The sequence below is a fragment of the Tachyglossus aculeatus genome, chromosome 9 (genome assembly GCF_015852505.1).
Source record: "Tachyglossus aculeatus isolate mTacAcu1 chromosome 9, mTacAcu1.pri, whole genome shotgun sequence".
Classification (NCBI taxonomy): Eukaryota; Metazoa; Chordata; class Mammalia; order Monotremata; family Tachyglossidae; genus Tachyglossus; species Tachyglossus aculeatus.
This window is the reverse complement of record NC_052074.1, coordinates 33,878,498-33,895,762: the sequence shown is the minus strand read 5'-3', so window position 1 is coordinate 33,895,762 and position 17,265 is coordinate 33,878,498. Positions and strand designations below refer to the sequence as shown.

At 46.8% G+C, this 17,265-nt stretch overlaps 1 protein-coding gene across 2 annotated transcripts in view; it reads right to left on the bottom strand.

Annotated features, from left to right (window-relative positions):
- Positions 1-12,342: 12,342 nt before the first annotated feature.
- Positions 12,343-17,265, bottom strand: part of HS1BP3 (HCLS1 binding protein 3) — an 88,522-nt gene continuing 83,599 nt past the window's right edge. For both annotated transcript variants that reach the window (XM_038751776.1, XM_038751777.1), the window contains exon 7: positions 12,343-12,782. In XM_038751776.1, coding sequence (XP_038607704.1) covers positions 12,533-12,782 — 250 coding nt within the window. In that variant the 3' untranslated portion in view covers positions 12,343-12,532. The remainder of the gene's footprint in view (positions 12,783-17,265) is intronic.

The window sequence follows — 17,265 nt, the reverse complement described above, 5'->3', positions numbered from 1 at the left end:
TATGACATCTCCCCCTTTTAGACTGTGAGCCCACTGTTGGGTAGGGACTGTCTCTATATGTTGCCAATTTGTACTTCCCAAGTGCTTAGTACAGTAATCTGCATATAGTAAGCGCTCAATAAATATGATTGATTGATCCATGCAGGAGATTATTCATTATGGTATGATATTATGCCCACCTATGGGCACACTATGCCCACTTATGCCCATAATTTTGCCCAGCTGTGGCAAGAAGGCATTAAGAAGGCATGATATTATGCCATCTAATACCCCAAACCTTTCCCCTCTTCATCGCTAATTTCCCACAAGTAATTTATTATGGGCAATTTTTCATAGATCTACCCAAAAGCCTTCTTGAATCTATTGATATTTTAAACTTTAAACTGGAATCTATTGATATTTCAATCTACAGTTAATTTAAATTTAAACTTCCAGGTGCCACAGTTGGCCAATGGCCAGCTGGGACTTGAACTGGGTGTCCTGACTGACTCTCAATTCTGTGCTCTTTCCAATTAGACCACACTGCCACTGGTGTTGGGATGTGGAGGGAAAAATTCCATTTTCTCCCTGTCCTCTTGCTTCATTATTTCATAAACTTCAATCCTGTCCCTTCCAGGCTTTCATCTTTCCAGACAGAAGAGTCTTAATCCTTGTAATCCCAGGAGAAGCTATCCAAAACCCTTCTTGAACTATTGGTATTTTAAACTTCCTGTGGTAAAAACACAGTCTCTGTGTGGACCTTCTTTTGTTTTGGTCATACTTTCTCCAAGTTTCAAATTCTCATAATAATTATGGCATTTAATAAGCCCTTACTATGTGCTAAGTAGATATAAGTAGATATATAAATACCATCTATTTATTCTGATGGTATTGACACCTGTCTACTTGTTTTGCTCTGTTGTCTGTTTCCCCCTTGTAGACTGTGAGCCCACTGTTGGGTAGGGACCGTCTCTATATGTTGCCGATTTGTACTTCCCAAGCACTTAGTACAGTGCTCTGCACACAGTAAGCGCTCAACGAATACGACTGAATGAATGAATGAATGAATCAAGAGCTTAGTACAGTGTTCTGCACACAGTAAGCGCTCAGTAAATACGATTGAATGAATATGGTTATGAGTTCAGACACAGTCCCACAATGGGGGTCACAATCTACCTCATCCCCATTTTACAGATAAGGAAACTGAGGCCTGGGCAGGTTTAGTGACTTGCTCTGGGTCATACAGTTGGCCTGCAGCCAAGCTAGGACTTGAACTGGACCACACTGCCACTGGTATTGGGATGTGGAGGGAAAAATTCCATGTTCTCCCTGTCCACTTGCTTCATTATTTTGTAACCTTCAATCCTGTCTCTTCCCGGCATTCATCTTTCCAGACTGAAGAGTCCCAATCCTTATAATCCCAGGAGAAGCCACCCCACCCCTCTGAAAATCTTGGTAGCAATCATCATCATCATCATAACTCTTCTCTGGCCCTTATTGGAATTCATATTTACTGAATGCCTGAAGGACATAGAGCATTGTACTCTACATTTTTTTAATGGCACCTGTTAAGCGCTTACTTATTTACAAGGCACTGTACTAATATGTGCTGGGGTAGATACAGTGCTGAGTGCAGTGCTTTGCACATAGTAAGTGCAGTGCTTTGCACATAGTAAGTGCTTAACAAATTCCATCATTATTATCATTATTATAATACAATATTACTAGGTTGGTCACAGTCCCTGTCCCACATGGGACACAGTCTAAGCAGGAGGAAGTAGGGTGTAATCCCTATTTTACAGATAACAGAGGCATAGAGGAAGTGAAATGACTTGCCCAAGGTCACCAAGCAGACAAGTGACAGGTACAGGATTGGAACCCAGGTCATGTGACTCACAGATCCGTGCTCTCTCTGCTAGGCCATGCTACTTCCCACTTCTCCCGTTTTCTCCACCTCATTTTCACCTCAATATTATAAGTTGTGCACTTCCAGAGTAGAGAATTGTATCCTCCTCGACTTCTCAGCTGCCTTTGACACTGTGGACCACCCCCTTCTCCTCAACACGCTATCCAACCTTGGCTTCACAGACTCTGTCCTCTCCTGGTTCTCCTCTTATCTCTCCGGCTGTTCATTCTCAGTCTCCTCTGCGGGCTCCTTCTCCCCCTCCCATCCCCTTACTGTAGAGGTTCCTCAAGGGTCAGTTCTTGGTCCCCTTCTGTTCTCTATCTACTCTCACTCCCTTGGTGAACTCATTCGCTCCCATGGCTTCAACTATCATCTCTATGCTGATGACACCCAAATCTACATCTCTGCCCCTGCTCTCTCTCCCTCCAGGCTCGTATCTCCTCCTGCCTTCAGGACATCTCCATCTGGATGTCTGCCCACCATCTAAAATTCAACATGTCCAAGACTGAACTCATCTTCCCTCCCAAACCCCACCCCCTCCCTGACTTTCCCATCACTGCTGATGGCACTACCATCCTTCCCGTCTCACAAGCCCACAACCTTGGTGTCATCCTCGACTCTGCTCTCTCGTTCACCCCTCACATACAATCTGTCACCCAAAACTGCCAGTCTCACCTCCACAACAACACGAAGATCCGCCCTTTCCTCTCCATCCAAACTGCTATCCTGCTCGTTCAATCTCTCATCCTATCCCGACTGGACTACTGCATCAGCCTCCTCTCCGATCTCCCATCCTCCTGTCTCTCCCTACTTCAGTCCATACTTCACACTGCTGCCCGGATCGTCTCTGTGCAGAAACACTCTGGGCATGTTACTCCCCTCCTCAAAAATCTCCAGTGGCTACCAATCAACCTACGCATCAGGCCCTCACCCTCAGCTTCAAGACTCTCCATCCCCTCGCCCCCTCCTACCTCACCTCCCTTCTCTCCTTCTCCAGCCCAGCCCACACCCTCTGCTCCTCTGCTGCTAATCTCCTCACTGGGCCTCGTTCTCACCTGTCCCACCGTCGACCGCCAGCCCATGTCTTTCCCCTGGCCTGGAATGCCATCCCTCCGCACATCCGCCAAGCTAGCTCTCTTCCTCCCTTCAAAGACCTACTGAGAGCTCACCTCCTCCAGGAGGCCTTCCCAGACTGAGCCCCCTCTTTCCTCTCCCCCTCCTCCCCTCCCTATCCCCCCACCTTACCTCCTTCCCCTCCCCACAGCACCTGTATATATGTATATAAGTTTGTACATATTTATTACTCTATTTTACTTGTACATATTTATTCTATTTATTTTATTTTGTTAATATGTTTTGTTTTGTTGTCTGTCTCCCCCTTCTAGACTGTGAGCCCGCTGTTGGGTAGGGACCGTCTCTATATGTTGCCAACTTGTACTTCCCAAGCGCTTAGTACACTGCTCTGCACACAGTAAGTGCTCAATAAATGCGATTGAATGAATGAATGAATGAATACAAAATGCTTACTGCAGTCAGAGTTCTGTACTCATTCTTACTCTGTGCAGAGCCCTGTACTAAGCCCTTGGGGACATCCAAGAGAAGCAAAATCCAGGATCCAGACCCTTGGAGAGCTTTCAATTCAATGGGGAATAAAGTAGACATAAAACAAAGTATAGTTAAAATGAAAAAAATATATAAATATTAGGTGCAAGCAAATAAATGTCAAATGAGCAGACAAACAGCTTTATTGTGCCTTTTACAATGCTAACTGGCTAGAACTTCACAGCAGGGCCCTACTTCTTATAGGGCCCTTGGCTTGGTTTTCTGATTTCTACTTACTCATTTCAGCATCCGTGTGACCTTTCTCGGCAGCCACTGCAGACCGACCCTGTTCTGGTTCTGCTCGTTCACGAGGGTCCCCTACAAAGTCCACGCTCCACCAGAAACGGAGAAAAAGGAGATGATGCAGAGCAGGGGGAGTTGGGTAGGCTGGCTTCCAGTCAGAGCTTGGGGATGAAGTGGGCTTAGCTCCTGGCCTGCCTTTGTTCTTTGATAAATTTATCTACAGTTTGGCTTGTTAATTGTCCAGCCCTTTAGCCACTATTGTTCTTGGCAAAGCCAGCTTGAGCCTTTCAAAGTGGCCGGGGTGCATGACCTTAGGCGACTGGGTTTGGTTATTTGGCTCTCAGGGGTTTGGGAAAACACAAAACCAAAAGTGACTCCTGGGCAAGGGGTTGTTTCTTGGGAGAAACTGCCGTGGTTCCTTCCTTCCCCTTCATCCATTTCTTTCTCACCCCTCCCTAACAGCTCCAGATTTGGGGGCTTGGGGAATGAGCCCTGACTTCTGTCAGGAGCGGCCAAAGCCAAGAGTGAGTAGATCCAGGCCCTGCCCAAGCAAGGAGTCTAGAAGACCCTTCCATTCCACCCCAACCTCCTGGCCCCAGTCTTGTAGCTCCAGCGCCTGGAAACTTCTTTCTTCTGCCCCCGCCCTGGGCATACATCACCTATCTACCAGCTTTCGTGGTCACCAACGGTCTTATATGGGTGATCTTGGGGCTCCCGTGGGGACAAGATGCAAGTGCCCTCTCTTCACACCCAAAGCTACATCCTCCCTGAGATTGCCAGGTCTCATCCAGATTGTCCAAGTCTCTGAGCTTTGCCAGACCAGTTGGGAATTCAGCGTGGAAGCCAAACAATGCACGCTGGTCTCTCTCCCTTCTCAGCTGTAGCCTCCCTCTGGGAGGTGAGGGCTGAGAAAAGTCCCGCCCAAACCCTGCCCCTCTCTCTCCTCCCCCTTAGACTCTGATACTCATGTGGCACAGGGACAGGATCAGGGCAGATTATCTTGTACCTACCCCAGTGCTTAGCGCAGTGCTTGGCCCAAATACATCATTCTGCTGCTTCTTATTATTATTATTGGTATTATTGCTATTACTATAGTTATTAGAAGCAGCATAGCATAATGGATAGAGCGTGGACCTGGGAGTTGGAAGGTCATGGGTTCTAATCCCTGCTCAGCCACTTGTCTGCTGGGCAACCTTGGGCAGGTCACTTCACTTCTCTGTGCCTCAATTACCTCATCTGCAAAATAGGGATTGAGACTTTGAGCCCCATATGGGACGGGGACTATGTCCAACTATATTAGCTTGTATCCCCTCCAGCACTTAGAACAGTGCCTGGCACAAAGTAAGCGGTTAACAAATACTATAATAATAATAATAATTATTATTATTGTTATTATTATCATTAGGACCTTGCAGGTCTGACAGCTGGGAGCAGCCATGCCCCTGATCAGGCTGAAAATTATGCATGCTTTCTCCTCCCCATTAGACTGAACCCCATGTGGAACTTGGGTTATGCCTGATCTGTTTTTATTGTATCTCCCACAGTGCTTAGTATGGTTCTTAGCTTACTGTAAGATAATATACAATACAATATCCAATAATAACAGTCATAATAATAAAAATAATAGTGATAATGATAAGATCCTCTCATTTGCCAGAAGCCCAGCAGTCCCCATTGATAGCTACACAGTTCACCAGGCCCAGCACCCCTCATCATCCCAGACTGGGCAATGAATGAGTTCAAACTCCCAGTGACCTAAGTTGAGGTTATTACAGGGTCTGGTGTCTTACAGCAGAGACTCACCTTGGCTTCACTGACACTGTCCTCTCCTGGTTCTCCTCCTATCTCTCTAGACCACTCCTTCTCAATCTCTCTTGCTAATTTGTCCTCTGCCTCCCACCCTCTGAAAGTGGGGGCCCCTCAAGGCTCTGTTCTAGGTCCCCATCTATTCTCCATCTACACCCACTCTTGTGGAGAACTCATTCGCTCCCATGACTTCAACTACCATCTCTACCCAGTTGATTTCCACATCTACATGTCCAGCCCATATCTCTCTCCTTCTCTGCAGTCTCACATTTCCTCCTGCCTTCAGGACATCTCTACCTGGATGTCCTGCCAATGCCTCAAACTAAACATGTCCAAAACTCAACTCCTTACCTTCCCACCCAAATCTTTTCCTCCCTCTGCCTTTCCTACTACTATAATAATAAAAATAAATGTGTTATTTGTTAAGCACTTACTGTGTGCCAGGCACTGTACTACGTGCGGGGATGGATACAAGCAAATCGGATTGGACACAGTCCCTGCCCCATATAGGGCTCACAGTCTGAATCCCTATTTTTATATATGAGGTAACTGAGGTACAGAGAAGTGAAGTGACTTGCCCAAAGTCACACAGCAGACAAGTAGCAGAGCCGGAATTAGAACCCATGACTTTCTGACTCGCAGGCCCATGCTCTACTACACCATGCTGACAATACCACTCTCCTCCCTATCTCAAAGACCCATACTTGGTCTTTATTATTATTATCCATGCCCCATCTCTCTCATACATTCCACATATTCAATCTCTCACCAAATCCTGTTGGCTCTACCTTTACAACACCATTAAATATGCCTTTTCCTTTCCATTCAAACTACTATTCCTTTGATCCCAGAATTTATCCTATCCCGCCTTGACTACTGCATCAGCCTCCTTGGTGACCTCCCTGCCTCCTGTCTCTCCCCACTCCAGTCCATACTTCTTTCTGCTGCAAGGATCATTTTTCTTAAAAAATGTTCAGTACACATCTCCCCACTCAAGAACCTCCAGTGGTTGTCATCCACCTCCTTACTATTGACTTTAAAACACTCAATCACCTTTCCTTTCCTACCTTACCCTACTGATCTTCTACTACAGCCCAGCCTGCACACTTTGCTCCTCTAGTGCCCTGATTTCATTTATCTCTCCATCAACCCCTTTCCTATATCCTCCCCCTAGCTTGGAACTCTCTCCTTCCCCCTCCATAAAAGCCACACCACCACTCTCCCCACCTTCAGAGCCTTATTAAAATCACTTCTCCAAGAGGCCTTCCCCAGTTGGGCCCTCTTTCCCCGACTTCCTCTCCTTTCTGTGTTATCTATGCACTTGGATCTATACCATTCAGGGACCTGGTTTTCATCCCACCCTCAGTCCCACAGTACTGATGTACAGATCTATAATTTCTTTATATTAATGTCTGTCTTCCAGACCTGATTGTAAGTTTCCTGTGGGCAGGAAACATGCCAATCAACTCTGGTGTGCTGTAATCTCCCAAGCTCTTAGTACTCTGAACATGGTAAGCATTCAATAAATACACCATTGGTTGATTGATTGGTTGGTCAGTGGCCCATAATGTGGCCACTATGCAGGATTTAACTTACTTACTGAATCTAGTGTACTTGTACACTCTCCTCTCTCTCACTCTCTCTCTCTCTAACTGCTCTAACTGCTCGTTATCTCAAGGATCTAAGTTTGCTTGTCCTTGTCACACTGTTTTGAACAAGGTCTGGACACAAGAAAGCCCTCCAGCTCTCCCCAGGGCCTCTCAGGTGTACTTCAGAGCGATATGCCATATGGACCTTTTCTGTTCTATTTCGGATAAAGAGAAAAACCAATAGGAGATGCATTGCAAGCTCTGGTCTCTGTGACTTTAAAGAAGCCTGCCAAGTGACACCTTACTGAGAATATAGAAAGCCAAGAATCTGTCTACCCCTTTCTAACTCTATTTCTGACTGCTCTCTTGATGTAGTGTGGCTTAGTGGAAAGAGCACAGGCATGGGGGTTGAAGGATCTGTGTTTTATTCCAGGTTCTTCCACTTGCCTGCTACGTGACTTTGGGCTGTTTGCCTGCTGTGTGCCTCAATTCCTAATCAATAAATTGGAGATTCAATACTTTTCTCTCTCATCAATCAATCATATTTATTGAGCCTTGTGTGCAGAGGACTGTTCTGAGCATTTGGGAAAGTACAATAAAACTGAATCGGTATACTTGATAACCATTCACAAAGAACTTACAGTATAATGGAGGAGACCAAGTACTTAAAGTACAATTATGGATAGCTGAAATAGTACGGTATAAGAATATACACAAGTGTGTGGGCCTAGGGTAAGTATCAAAGTGCTTAAGGGGTCGTCAGTCAATCGTACTCATTGAGCACTTACTTTGTCCAGAGCACTGTACTAAGCGCTTAGGAGAGTACAACAATATAACAGACACATTCCCTGTCCACAATGAGCTTATAAATAAGTTATTCATTCATTCATTCAATCGGATTTATTGAGCACCTACTGTGGGCAGAGCACTGTACTAAGCACTTGGAAAATACAATAAAGCAATAAAGAGAGACAATCCCCGTCCCCAAAGAGGCTTACAATTACAGATATGTACATAAGTGCTGTGGGGCTGGGAGTGGGAAATGAATAAAGGGAGCAAGTCAAGGTGACACAAAAGGGAGTGGGAGAAGAGGAAAGAAGGGCTTAGTCAGGGAAGGCCTCTTGAAGTCTAGTGCAGGGAAGCAGTGCAGCCTACTGGAGAGAGCACAGGCCTGGGAATCAGAAGACCTGGGTTCTAATTCCGGCTCCACCATTAATCTGTTGTGTGACTTCAGGTGAGTCACAACTTCCCTGTGCCTCAGTTATCTCATCTGTACAGTGGGGATTAAGACTGTAAACCTCATGTGGGACATGGACTGTGTCAAACCTTGTATCTATGCCAAGGCTTAATATAGTGCCTGACAAGTAAGTGCTTCAAAAATACCATTTTAAAAAAATGCATAGTTGAAGCATAGCAGAAGGCAGGTAGGGGAAATGAGGGCTTTATCAAGGAAGGTCCTTTGAAGGAGATGAGTTTTCAGGGGTTTGAAGGTGGGGAGAGCTGTGATCTGTCAGATATGAAGGGGAAGAGAATTCCAAGACCAAGACAGGAGATGGGCAAGGGGTTAGCAGTGAGACAGATGAGATTGAGGCACAATAAGTTATATTTTTGGGTGGGGGGGTGAGGCAGTTAATGTTTTAAAGAGTTTACTGTGTGCCAGGCACTGTACTAAGCACTGGGGCAGATAAAAGTCAATCAGGTTGAACAGAATCCATGCTCCATATGGGACTCACAGTCTTAATCCCCATTTTACCAGTGAGGAAACAGGAGGTGCAGAGAAGTGAAATGACTTGCCCATGGTCACACAGCAGAAAAGTGGTGGAGCCGGGATTAGAAGCCAGGTCTTTCTGACATCCTAGCCCATGCTCTATCCACTATGCCAGACTGTTTACAGTAGGGAGTGAAGTGTGGGGGCCGGGCCCTAGTAGGGAATCAGCATGGTAAGGTGGGAGGGAGAGATGAGCCCCATGTGAGACAGGAACTGTGTCAACCTGATTATCTTGTATTCATTCAATCATATTTATTGAGCGCTTACTGTGTGCAGAGCACTGTACTAAGCACTTGATCTACTATAGTGTTAGTAGAATGCTTGGCACATAGCACTCAATGAATACCATTTTTATTGTTAGTAGTAGTAGCAGTAGTGGTATTTAGTTTCAACGCAGTGTCAACCTTCGTCAACACCCTTTCAGGTGACAATCAGAAGAGTGAGGCCTGCTTTACATCCAGGGAACCATCTGATCTGCAGAGCAGGGATCTCTTTCCCAATTTCCAGAAATGCACTCTCATTAATAATAATAATAATAATAATAATAATAATAATAATAATGGCATTTATTAAGCGCTTACTGTGTGTAAAGCACTGTTCTAAGCGCTGGGAGGGGTACAAGGTAATCATTGTACCTCACTAGCTCCATCTTTTTGAGGGAGAGGGTTGGTGGGGTATGGGCCTTCACAGACTCCGTCCTCTCCTGGTTCTCCTCTTATCTCTCCGGTCGTTCTTTCTCAGTCTCTTTTGCAGGCTCCTCCTCCCCCTCCCATCCTCTTACTGTGGGGGTTCCCCAAAGTTCAGTGCTTGGTCCCCTTCTGTTCTCAATCTACTCGCACTCCCTTGGTGACCTCATTCACTCCCACGGGTTCAACTATCATCTCTATGCTGATGACACCCAGATCTACATCTCTGCCCCTGCTCTCTCCCCCTCTCTCCAGGCTCGCATCTCCTCCCGCCTTCAGGACATCTCCATCTGGATGTCTGCCCGCCACATAAAGCTCAGCATGTCGAAGACTGAACTCCTTGTCTTCCCTCCCAAACCTTGTCCTCCACCTGACTTTCCCATCTCTGTTGATGGCACTACCATCCTTCCCGTCTCACAAGCCCGCAACCTTGGTGTCATCCTCGACTCCGCTCTCTCATTCACCCCTCACATCCAAGCCGTCACCAAAACCTGCCGGTCTCAGCTCCGCAACATTGCCAAGATCCGCCCTTTCCTCTCCATCCATACCGCTACCCTGCTCATTCAAGCTCTCATCCTATCCCGTCTGGACTACTGCATCAGCCTTCTCTCTGATCTCCCATCTTCATGTCTCTCTCCACTTCAATCCATACTTCATGCTGCTGCCCGGATTATCTTTGTCCAGAAACGCTCTGGGCATATTACTCCCCTCCTCAAAAATCTCCAGTGGCTACCAATCAATCTGCGCATCAGGCAGAAACTCCTCACCCTGGGCTTCAAGGCTCTCCATCACCTCACCCCCTCCTACCTCACCTCCCTTCTCTCCTTCTACAGCCCAGCCCGCACCCTCCACTCCTCCGCCGCTAATCTCCTCACCGTACCTCGGTCTCGCCTGTCCCGCCATCGACCCCCGGCCCACGTAATCCCCCGGGCCTGGAATACCCTCCTTCTGCCCCTCCGCCAAGCTAGCTCTCTTCCTCCCTTCAAGGCCCTGCTGAGAGCTCACCTCCTCCTTCCCGGACTGAGCCCCCTCTTTCTTCTCCCCCTCCTCCCCCTCCCCATCTTACCTCCTTCCCCTCCCCACAGCACCTGTATATATGTATATGTTTGTACATATTTATTACTCTATTTATTTATTTTACTTGTACATATTTATTCTATTTATTTTATTTTGTTAATATGTTTTGTTTTGTTGTTTGTCTCCCCCTTCTAGACTGTGAGCCTGCTGTTGGGTAGGGACCGTTTCTATATGTTGTCAACTTGTACTTCCCAAGCGCTTAGTACAGTGCTCTGCACATAGTAAGCGCTCAATAAATACGATTGATGATGATGATGATGGGCCTGGCTGAGCTGTAATCTATCAGGAAAGAACCCCAGGAAGGGGGAGGTCTGCTCCTGAAGGGGGCTAAGCCTCCATCCTTATCACCGCACCTCATCCCCCCCTCAGCCTCTCCTTAGCCCAGGGTGCTCAGCAGCTGGAAATGTAGGGACCTCAGAAGACCAGAAAGGTTGACTTGGAGATGTTTAGTGAGGAAAGGCTCTCCTAGCCACTGATCCCCAACCAGTAGCCCCGTCACACAGCTTCAGTGGGACAGTGGTGGGATAAACTCACCAGATCCATCCTGCGGTCTCTGGGGAATGATGAAAAGTGACTCTGGAGAAGGGGGAATAATAATGAGAAGCAGTACGACCTAGTGGATAACACACAAGCCTGGGAGTCAGAAGGACCTAGGTTCTAAACCTGGCTCCACCACTTTTCGGCTGTTTGACCTCGGGCCAATCACTTCACTTCTCTGTGCCTCAGCTATCTCATCTATAAAATGGGGATTAAGATTGTGAGCCCCATGTGGGACAAGGACTGTGCCCAATCCAATTATCTTGTATCTACTCCAGCACTCAGAACAGTCCTTGGCACATAGTAGGAGCTTAAGAAATATTATAATAATAATAATGCTAAAAACAATAACTGTGGTGTTTGTTAAACACTTACTATATGTCAAGTACTCTACTAAGCCCCAGGGTAGGTACATGGGCAGCAGCGTGGCCCAGGCCTGGAGGTCAAAAGAACCTGGGTTCCCAGCTCTGCCATTGACCTGCTGTGTGACCTTGGGCAACTCATTTTACTTCTCTGGGCCTCGGTTACCTCATCTGTAAAATGGGGATTAAGACTGTGATCCCCTTGTGGGACATGGACTGTATACAACCTGATTAGTTTACATCTATTCCAGTACTTAGTACATTGCTTGGCACATAGTATGCACTCAACAAATACTACTACAAAAAAAAAATCAGGTCCCACATGAGGCTCACAGTCTCAGTAAGAGGGAGACCATGTATTGAATTTCCATTTTGCGGATGAGGGAACTGAGGCCCAGAGAAGTTAAGTGACTTGCCCAAGTCCACACAGCAGGTTAGTGGCAGACCCAGGATTAGAAGTCAGGTCCTCTGACTCCAAGGCACGTGTTCTTTCCTCTGAGCCACACTGCTTCCCTACAATGAGGAAGTGGAAGCCCCACCAGAAGCATCAAAAAGCCAAGCAAATAGGAGGCCCCCATTAGCTCTGCACATTTATGTTGATTGTCATCCTTCCTCCTGAATAAGTCATGAACCAAACACAGAAAATCCCCCTGATATGATGCCGTAATTAGATGAGTGAACACCAAGAGTGGAATCCATCTGGCTTTTAAATACTTTCCTCTGCAGCTTGTTTATGATTCTGCAAACTGGAATCGGGGAATAATCATCACTTATAATGGGTGAAATCTTTCGCTACTTGTCTTTTATATACTTGTCATTATGTTACATCAGGCAACTTAATTTTGACTGGGTAGAACCACCATTTCTGCATCTGAACGTAATCACTGTAAGCGGCATTCCGAAACAGACCCTCTCCTCCCCGTTTCCTGTCTGGATCTGGAATCGGGTTAGGTTGGAATCAGGATTAGGAATTGGGTTCAAAAGAGGCTTGGAGCCGCACTGCCGGAGGCTTCGTTATCCTGGATATACTGAAGAATGTCCATCTCATTCATGGTTTGTATCTGCTGCTCCCTTTGTTTTGTGTCCTGGGCCAAGATCTCCCCCGTCTTTGGCAAGGTCTGTGGTTTCGCAGGAATCGCTGGCTTGGCTGGCACTTTGGGTTTGGGTTTGGGCTTGGGTTTGGGCTTTGACTCTAAGTTCAAGATCTTCTCCAAGTCATCTTCAACCCTGGCAAAAAAGGACAGACCATTCTTAACCAAGGTTGTTGTGGCCCTTTGTAACAGTGTGGACAATCCAGTCCAGCCCTCGGTAAGATGAGGCTAGAGATCTTCTTTCTGGCATACATTGGACATTCTTTCACATATGTGATCATAATTAATCAATCAATTGCATTGATTGAGTGCAATGTGCAGAGGACTGTACTAAGCACTTGGGGAGAGTACAATGCAACAGAGTTGGTAGACACGTTCGCTGCCCACAACGAGCTCACAGACTAGAGGGGGTGGCAGATATCAAAATATATAAATAAATTACAGATAGATAAGTGCATAAGTGCTGTGGGGTTGCAGGTGGGATAAATATCAACTGCCCGAAGGTATGGATCCAAGTGCATAGATGACACAGAAGGGAGAGGGAGTCGGGAAAAAAGGGCTTTAAGGGGAAAGAATCTTGTTTCCTTCCAGGTTCCCCATGCCCCGCTTAATGTCACAGACCCTAAACAACTGTATAGCGTAGGGCTGATCAGTAGAGGGGGAAGGGGAAGAGGGAAACTTTGATTACAACTTGCATCCAGGACCTCAAAGCTGGCTCATTTCCTGGCTACTAGGTTCCTGACTTCAAGGACCATTTCAAGGAAAGGCACAAATGTTTAACGAAACTCTGGGAAATATACCTGATCTGGCCTCAACTGGCTTAAGAATAGACAGCGCTGCTGTGACCCGCTCTGAGGACCTCAGAAGTTCCATAAATACTAAATTTCCTATCAAGTCACCCATATTCATCCCCACTCCTCTTCAAGGTACATAAACTCAAACCCGATCCCTCCCCGCAGACCTGGGGGCTCTGCAGCTTTCCTTCACTGTGCCCTCCTCGATTTTACGTCTGTTCTGGTGACCTATTCATTTTTTCTACAGCTCCAATGCTACTAGTCCCAGAAGGAGCATGGCCTAGTGGATAGAGCACCAGCCTGGGAATCAGACAACCTGAGTTCTCATCCCGGCTCTGCCATTTGCCTGCTGTGTGACCTTAGGCAGGTCACCTCATTTCTCTGGGCCCCAGTTTTCTCATCTGCAAAATGGGGATCCAATACCTGTTCTCCCCTCTACTTAGATTGAGGGACAGGAACTGTGCCAACTTGATTATCTTTTATATACCCCAGTGCTTAGTACACTGCTTCATACACAGTAAGTAACAGATGCCACAGTTATTATTGGGGACTTCACTGAAACTGCCATTTCTGCCTCCTCAGCTGTCTAGCCACTTCCTGGCTAGTAGCCCCAGTGCTGCTAAGTCAGGGGGTCACATCTGGATCGAGGCAGGATGTGGGGAGAGTAGGTGATGGAAGAAATAGAGGAGAAAGAGAAAAGGGGCTGCCACCAGGCTGAAAGGGAAATAGCACACTGGCTAATTAATCAATCAATCATCAATCACATTGATTGAGTGCCTACTATGAAATTCTTGGGAGAGTTCAATAGAGTTAGCAGACATGTTCCTGCCCTCAAGGAGCTTTACATTCTAGCAGGACTGATGGATACTAAATTCATTTACAGATAGGAGGAACAGTGGATATGTAAACAAGTGAGGGTGCAAGTAATAGGGTAAGCAAATCGATACATACGGAAGTGTTACAAATGGCTATAAATCCAAATGCACAGCTGGCCCAGAAGTGCTGAGGTAGAAGTGTTAGGGTTATAGAAGCAGTGTGGCTTCATGGAAAGAGCACAGACGGGGGAGTCAGAGGTCGTGGGTTCTAATCCGGGCTCTGCCACTTGTCAGCTGTGTGACTTTGGGTAAGTCACTTAAATTCTCTGGGCCTCAGATACCTCATCTGGAAAATGGGGATTAAGACTGTGAGCCCCATGGGGGACAACCTGATAACCTTGTATCTCCCCCCTTAGAACAGTGCTTGGCACATTGTAAGCACTAAAAATATATACCATCATTATTATTATAGCCTGGGGAGATGAGAAATTAAGCAGGGGAGAGGAGACGGTCGTGAAGCAGATGTGATTTAAAAAGAGCTTAGAAGATGGGGAGAATTGTGGTGGGCTGGTTGTGGAGGGGAAGGGAGTTCCTTGTCAAAGGAAGGGTGTGGTCAAGGGGTCCAGCAGAGGTACAGTGGACAACATAGAGGACAAGGAGGAGGGAAAGAGCTGATTGGGTGCCATAAAACCAATGGTTCGGCGGCGTTGTTTGATGCGAAGAGGAATGAGCAAGCATTGATTGTTTTTGAAGAGTGGGTACACACTTGTAGAAGAACGTTTTAGAACAATCACCAGGACAACAGAGGAAAATATGGAATGGAGAAGGGAGAGGTGAGCGGCAACGAGGAGGTGGGTGCAATAGTCAATCCAGGATATGACAAGTTCCTGGAACAGAGTGCTGGCCGTTTGGATGGAGGAAAAGGGTGGATTCTGGAAATGTTGGGTGGGAAAAAAACAACAGGACTTATGACAATGAATAGAGGAATTAAAAGAGAGGGAGGAGTAACGGATTGTGTCATGGTTAAGAAGTAGTTTTGCCTAATAGAAAGATCATGGGCCTGGGAATCAGAGTACCTGGGTTCTAATCCCAAGTCTACCACTTACCTGCTCTGTGACCTTGGACAAGTCCCTTAACTTCTCTGTGCTTCAGTTTCCTCATCAGCAAGATGGGGATTCAATACCTATTCTCTCCCCTACTTAGACTGTGAGCTCCATGTGGGATTTGATTACTTGTATCTATCGCAGGGCTAGGTACAGTGCATGGCTTTTATAAGATGGGGAGAAGGATGGTGTTGTCAACTCTGATGAGAAAACGAGGTGGAGGAGAGGATTTGAGAGGAAAGATGAGGGGTTCCATTTTAGACATACTAAGTTTAGGTGGTAGTGAGATATTGTCACCGTCGTCTGGGGACAGGTTCATTCAGTAATCGGCGAGGTGGGGGGGGGGGGCCAGGGACAGAAAGCCTGAATTTTATATAAAATTTATTCCATGAGGCTAATTGAATTAGTTGTTTAGGCGCAATGGATTGAAGCTTTCCTTTCGGGAGGAATGCAATCAATTAGCAATACTCGAGCTTCCCTAATGGGAGGAACACAATTATACGTTAATCGCGTGTGGGTGAGGCGGCTAGCTCTCACCCATGTGCACTTCCCACTCGGGAAGAATCCACTTACTTTCCCACATGGGAGGAATTCATTCCAGATGTGAGAGTTGAAGAAGGGGGAGGAGCAGGGAGGGACTTGGAAAGGGCAGGGGAGATTTTAGGGAACTTTTGAGGAGGGAGTTTAACATCTGGAAAAACTGGTGAAGGCGACGGGAATAGGTGTCAATAAGGAGAGAGAAATAATTTTGCCGGGTAGAGTTAAAGCATGGAAGGATAAATTTGAAGTGGATAAAGTTGGCCTGATATCTAGATTTCCACCAGCAGCACGCTGTGGCTCATGGACAAGAGTGAAGGAGGTGGACTGTGAAGGTGATCCGGGGCTGTGGGTTAATGGCACGAGATTGACCAAGGGATAGGGGAGTGAATGAGTTGGGTTCAATTGAGAGGGTGGTGTTGAGAACATCAATTTGGTCACCAAGAGAAGGTAGTTGGGATATGGAGGTTAAATGGGGCAGGATGAGCTTAGAAAATTGGATGCCAGGGAGGTGGTGTGTGTGGGAAAGCGGGCAGGTGAGGAAGTTGTCGTCAGAGAGTTGGCGAGGGTAGAGATTAGTTAGTAACCTTGGAGAAAGTGGTCTCTGTGGAGCAAGGGAGATCAGTACTTGGAGGGCCACAGAGTTGGAGCAAAGAAATGGAAGCAGTTGGTGGAGCAGAGAGACTCAACCTGAGTCACAGAGGAAACTGAAACCTCCTCTTCCTCCTGACTTCCAGGTCTGGAAATTCCCAAGACTCTGGGCAGGGAGCAGCACAATGACTAAAGATAAGCTCTCACTCAACAGCTGACAGAGCTCAGAGGTAACTCCTACCCTCACTGGGGGACCCAGAACTAAATATTGAGGGACTCCCACAGTTGGCGGTTGAGAGGTCAAGGGGAGCCTGGGAAAGAGACTGGCAGCCAGAGACAAAGGAGGAAAAACAGGAGAGGACAGTGACAGTGAAGCCAAGGTTGGATAATGTTTCCAGGAGAAATGGGTGGTCCACAGTGTCGAAGGCAGGTGAAGGTCGAGAAGGATTAGGATGGAGTAGAGCCCGCTGGATCTGGCAAGAAGATCACTGGTGACCTTTGAGAGGGCAGTTTCAGTGGAGTGAAGGGGGCAGGAGCCACACTGGAGGGGGTCAAGGTGAGAAATTGAGGAAAGGAATCTGAGACAGCCAGTGGAGACAAACTCCCTCAAGGAGTAGGGAGATGGGGCGATAAATTCTAACACCAACCTACTCTCTATAACCAATTTCATCTATCTCACCAATAACCCCTTGCACACATCCTCCCTTGGGCCTGGAACTCCTTCCCCCTTCACATCCGACAGCCCATCACTCTCCCCACCTTCAAAGCCCTCCTAAAAA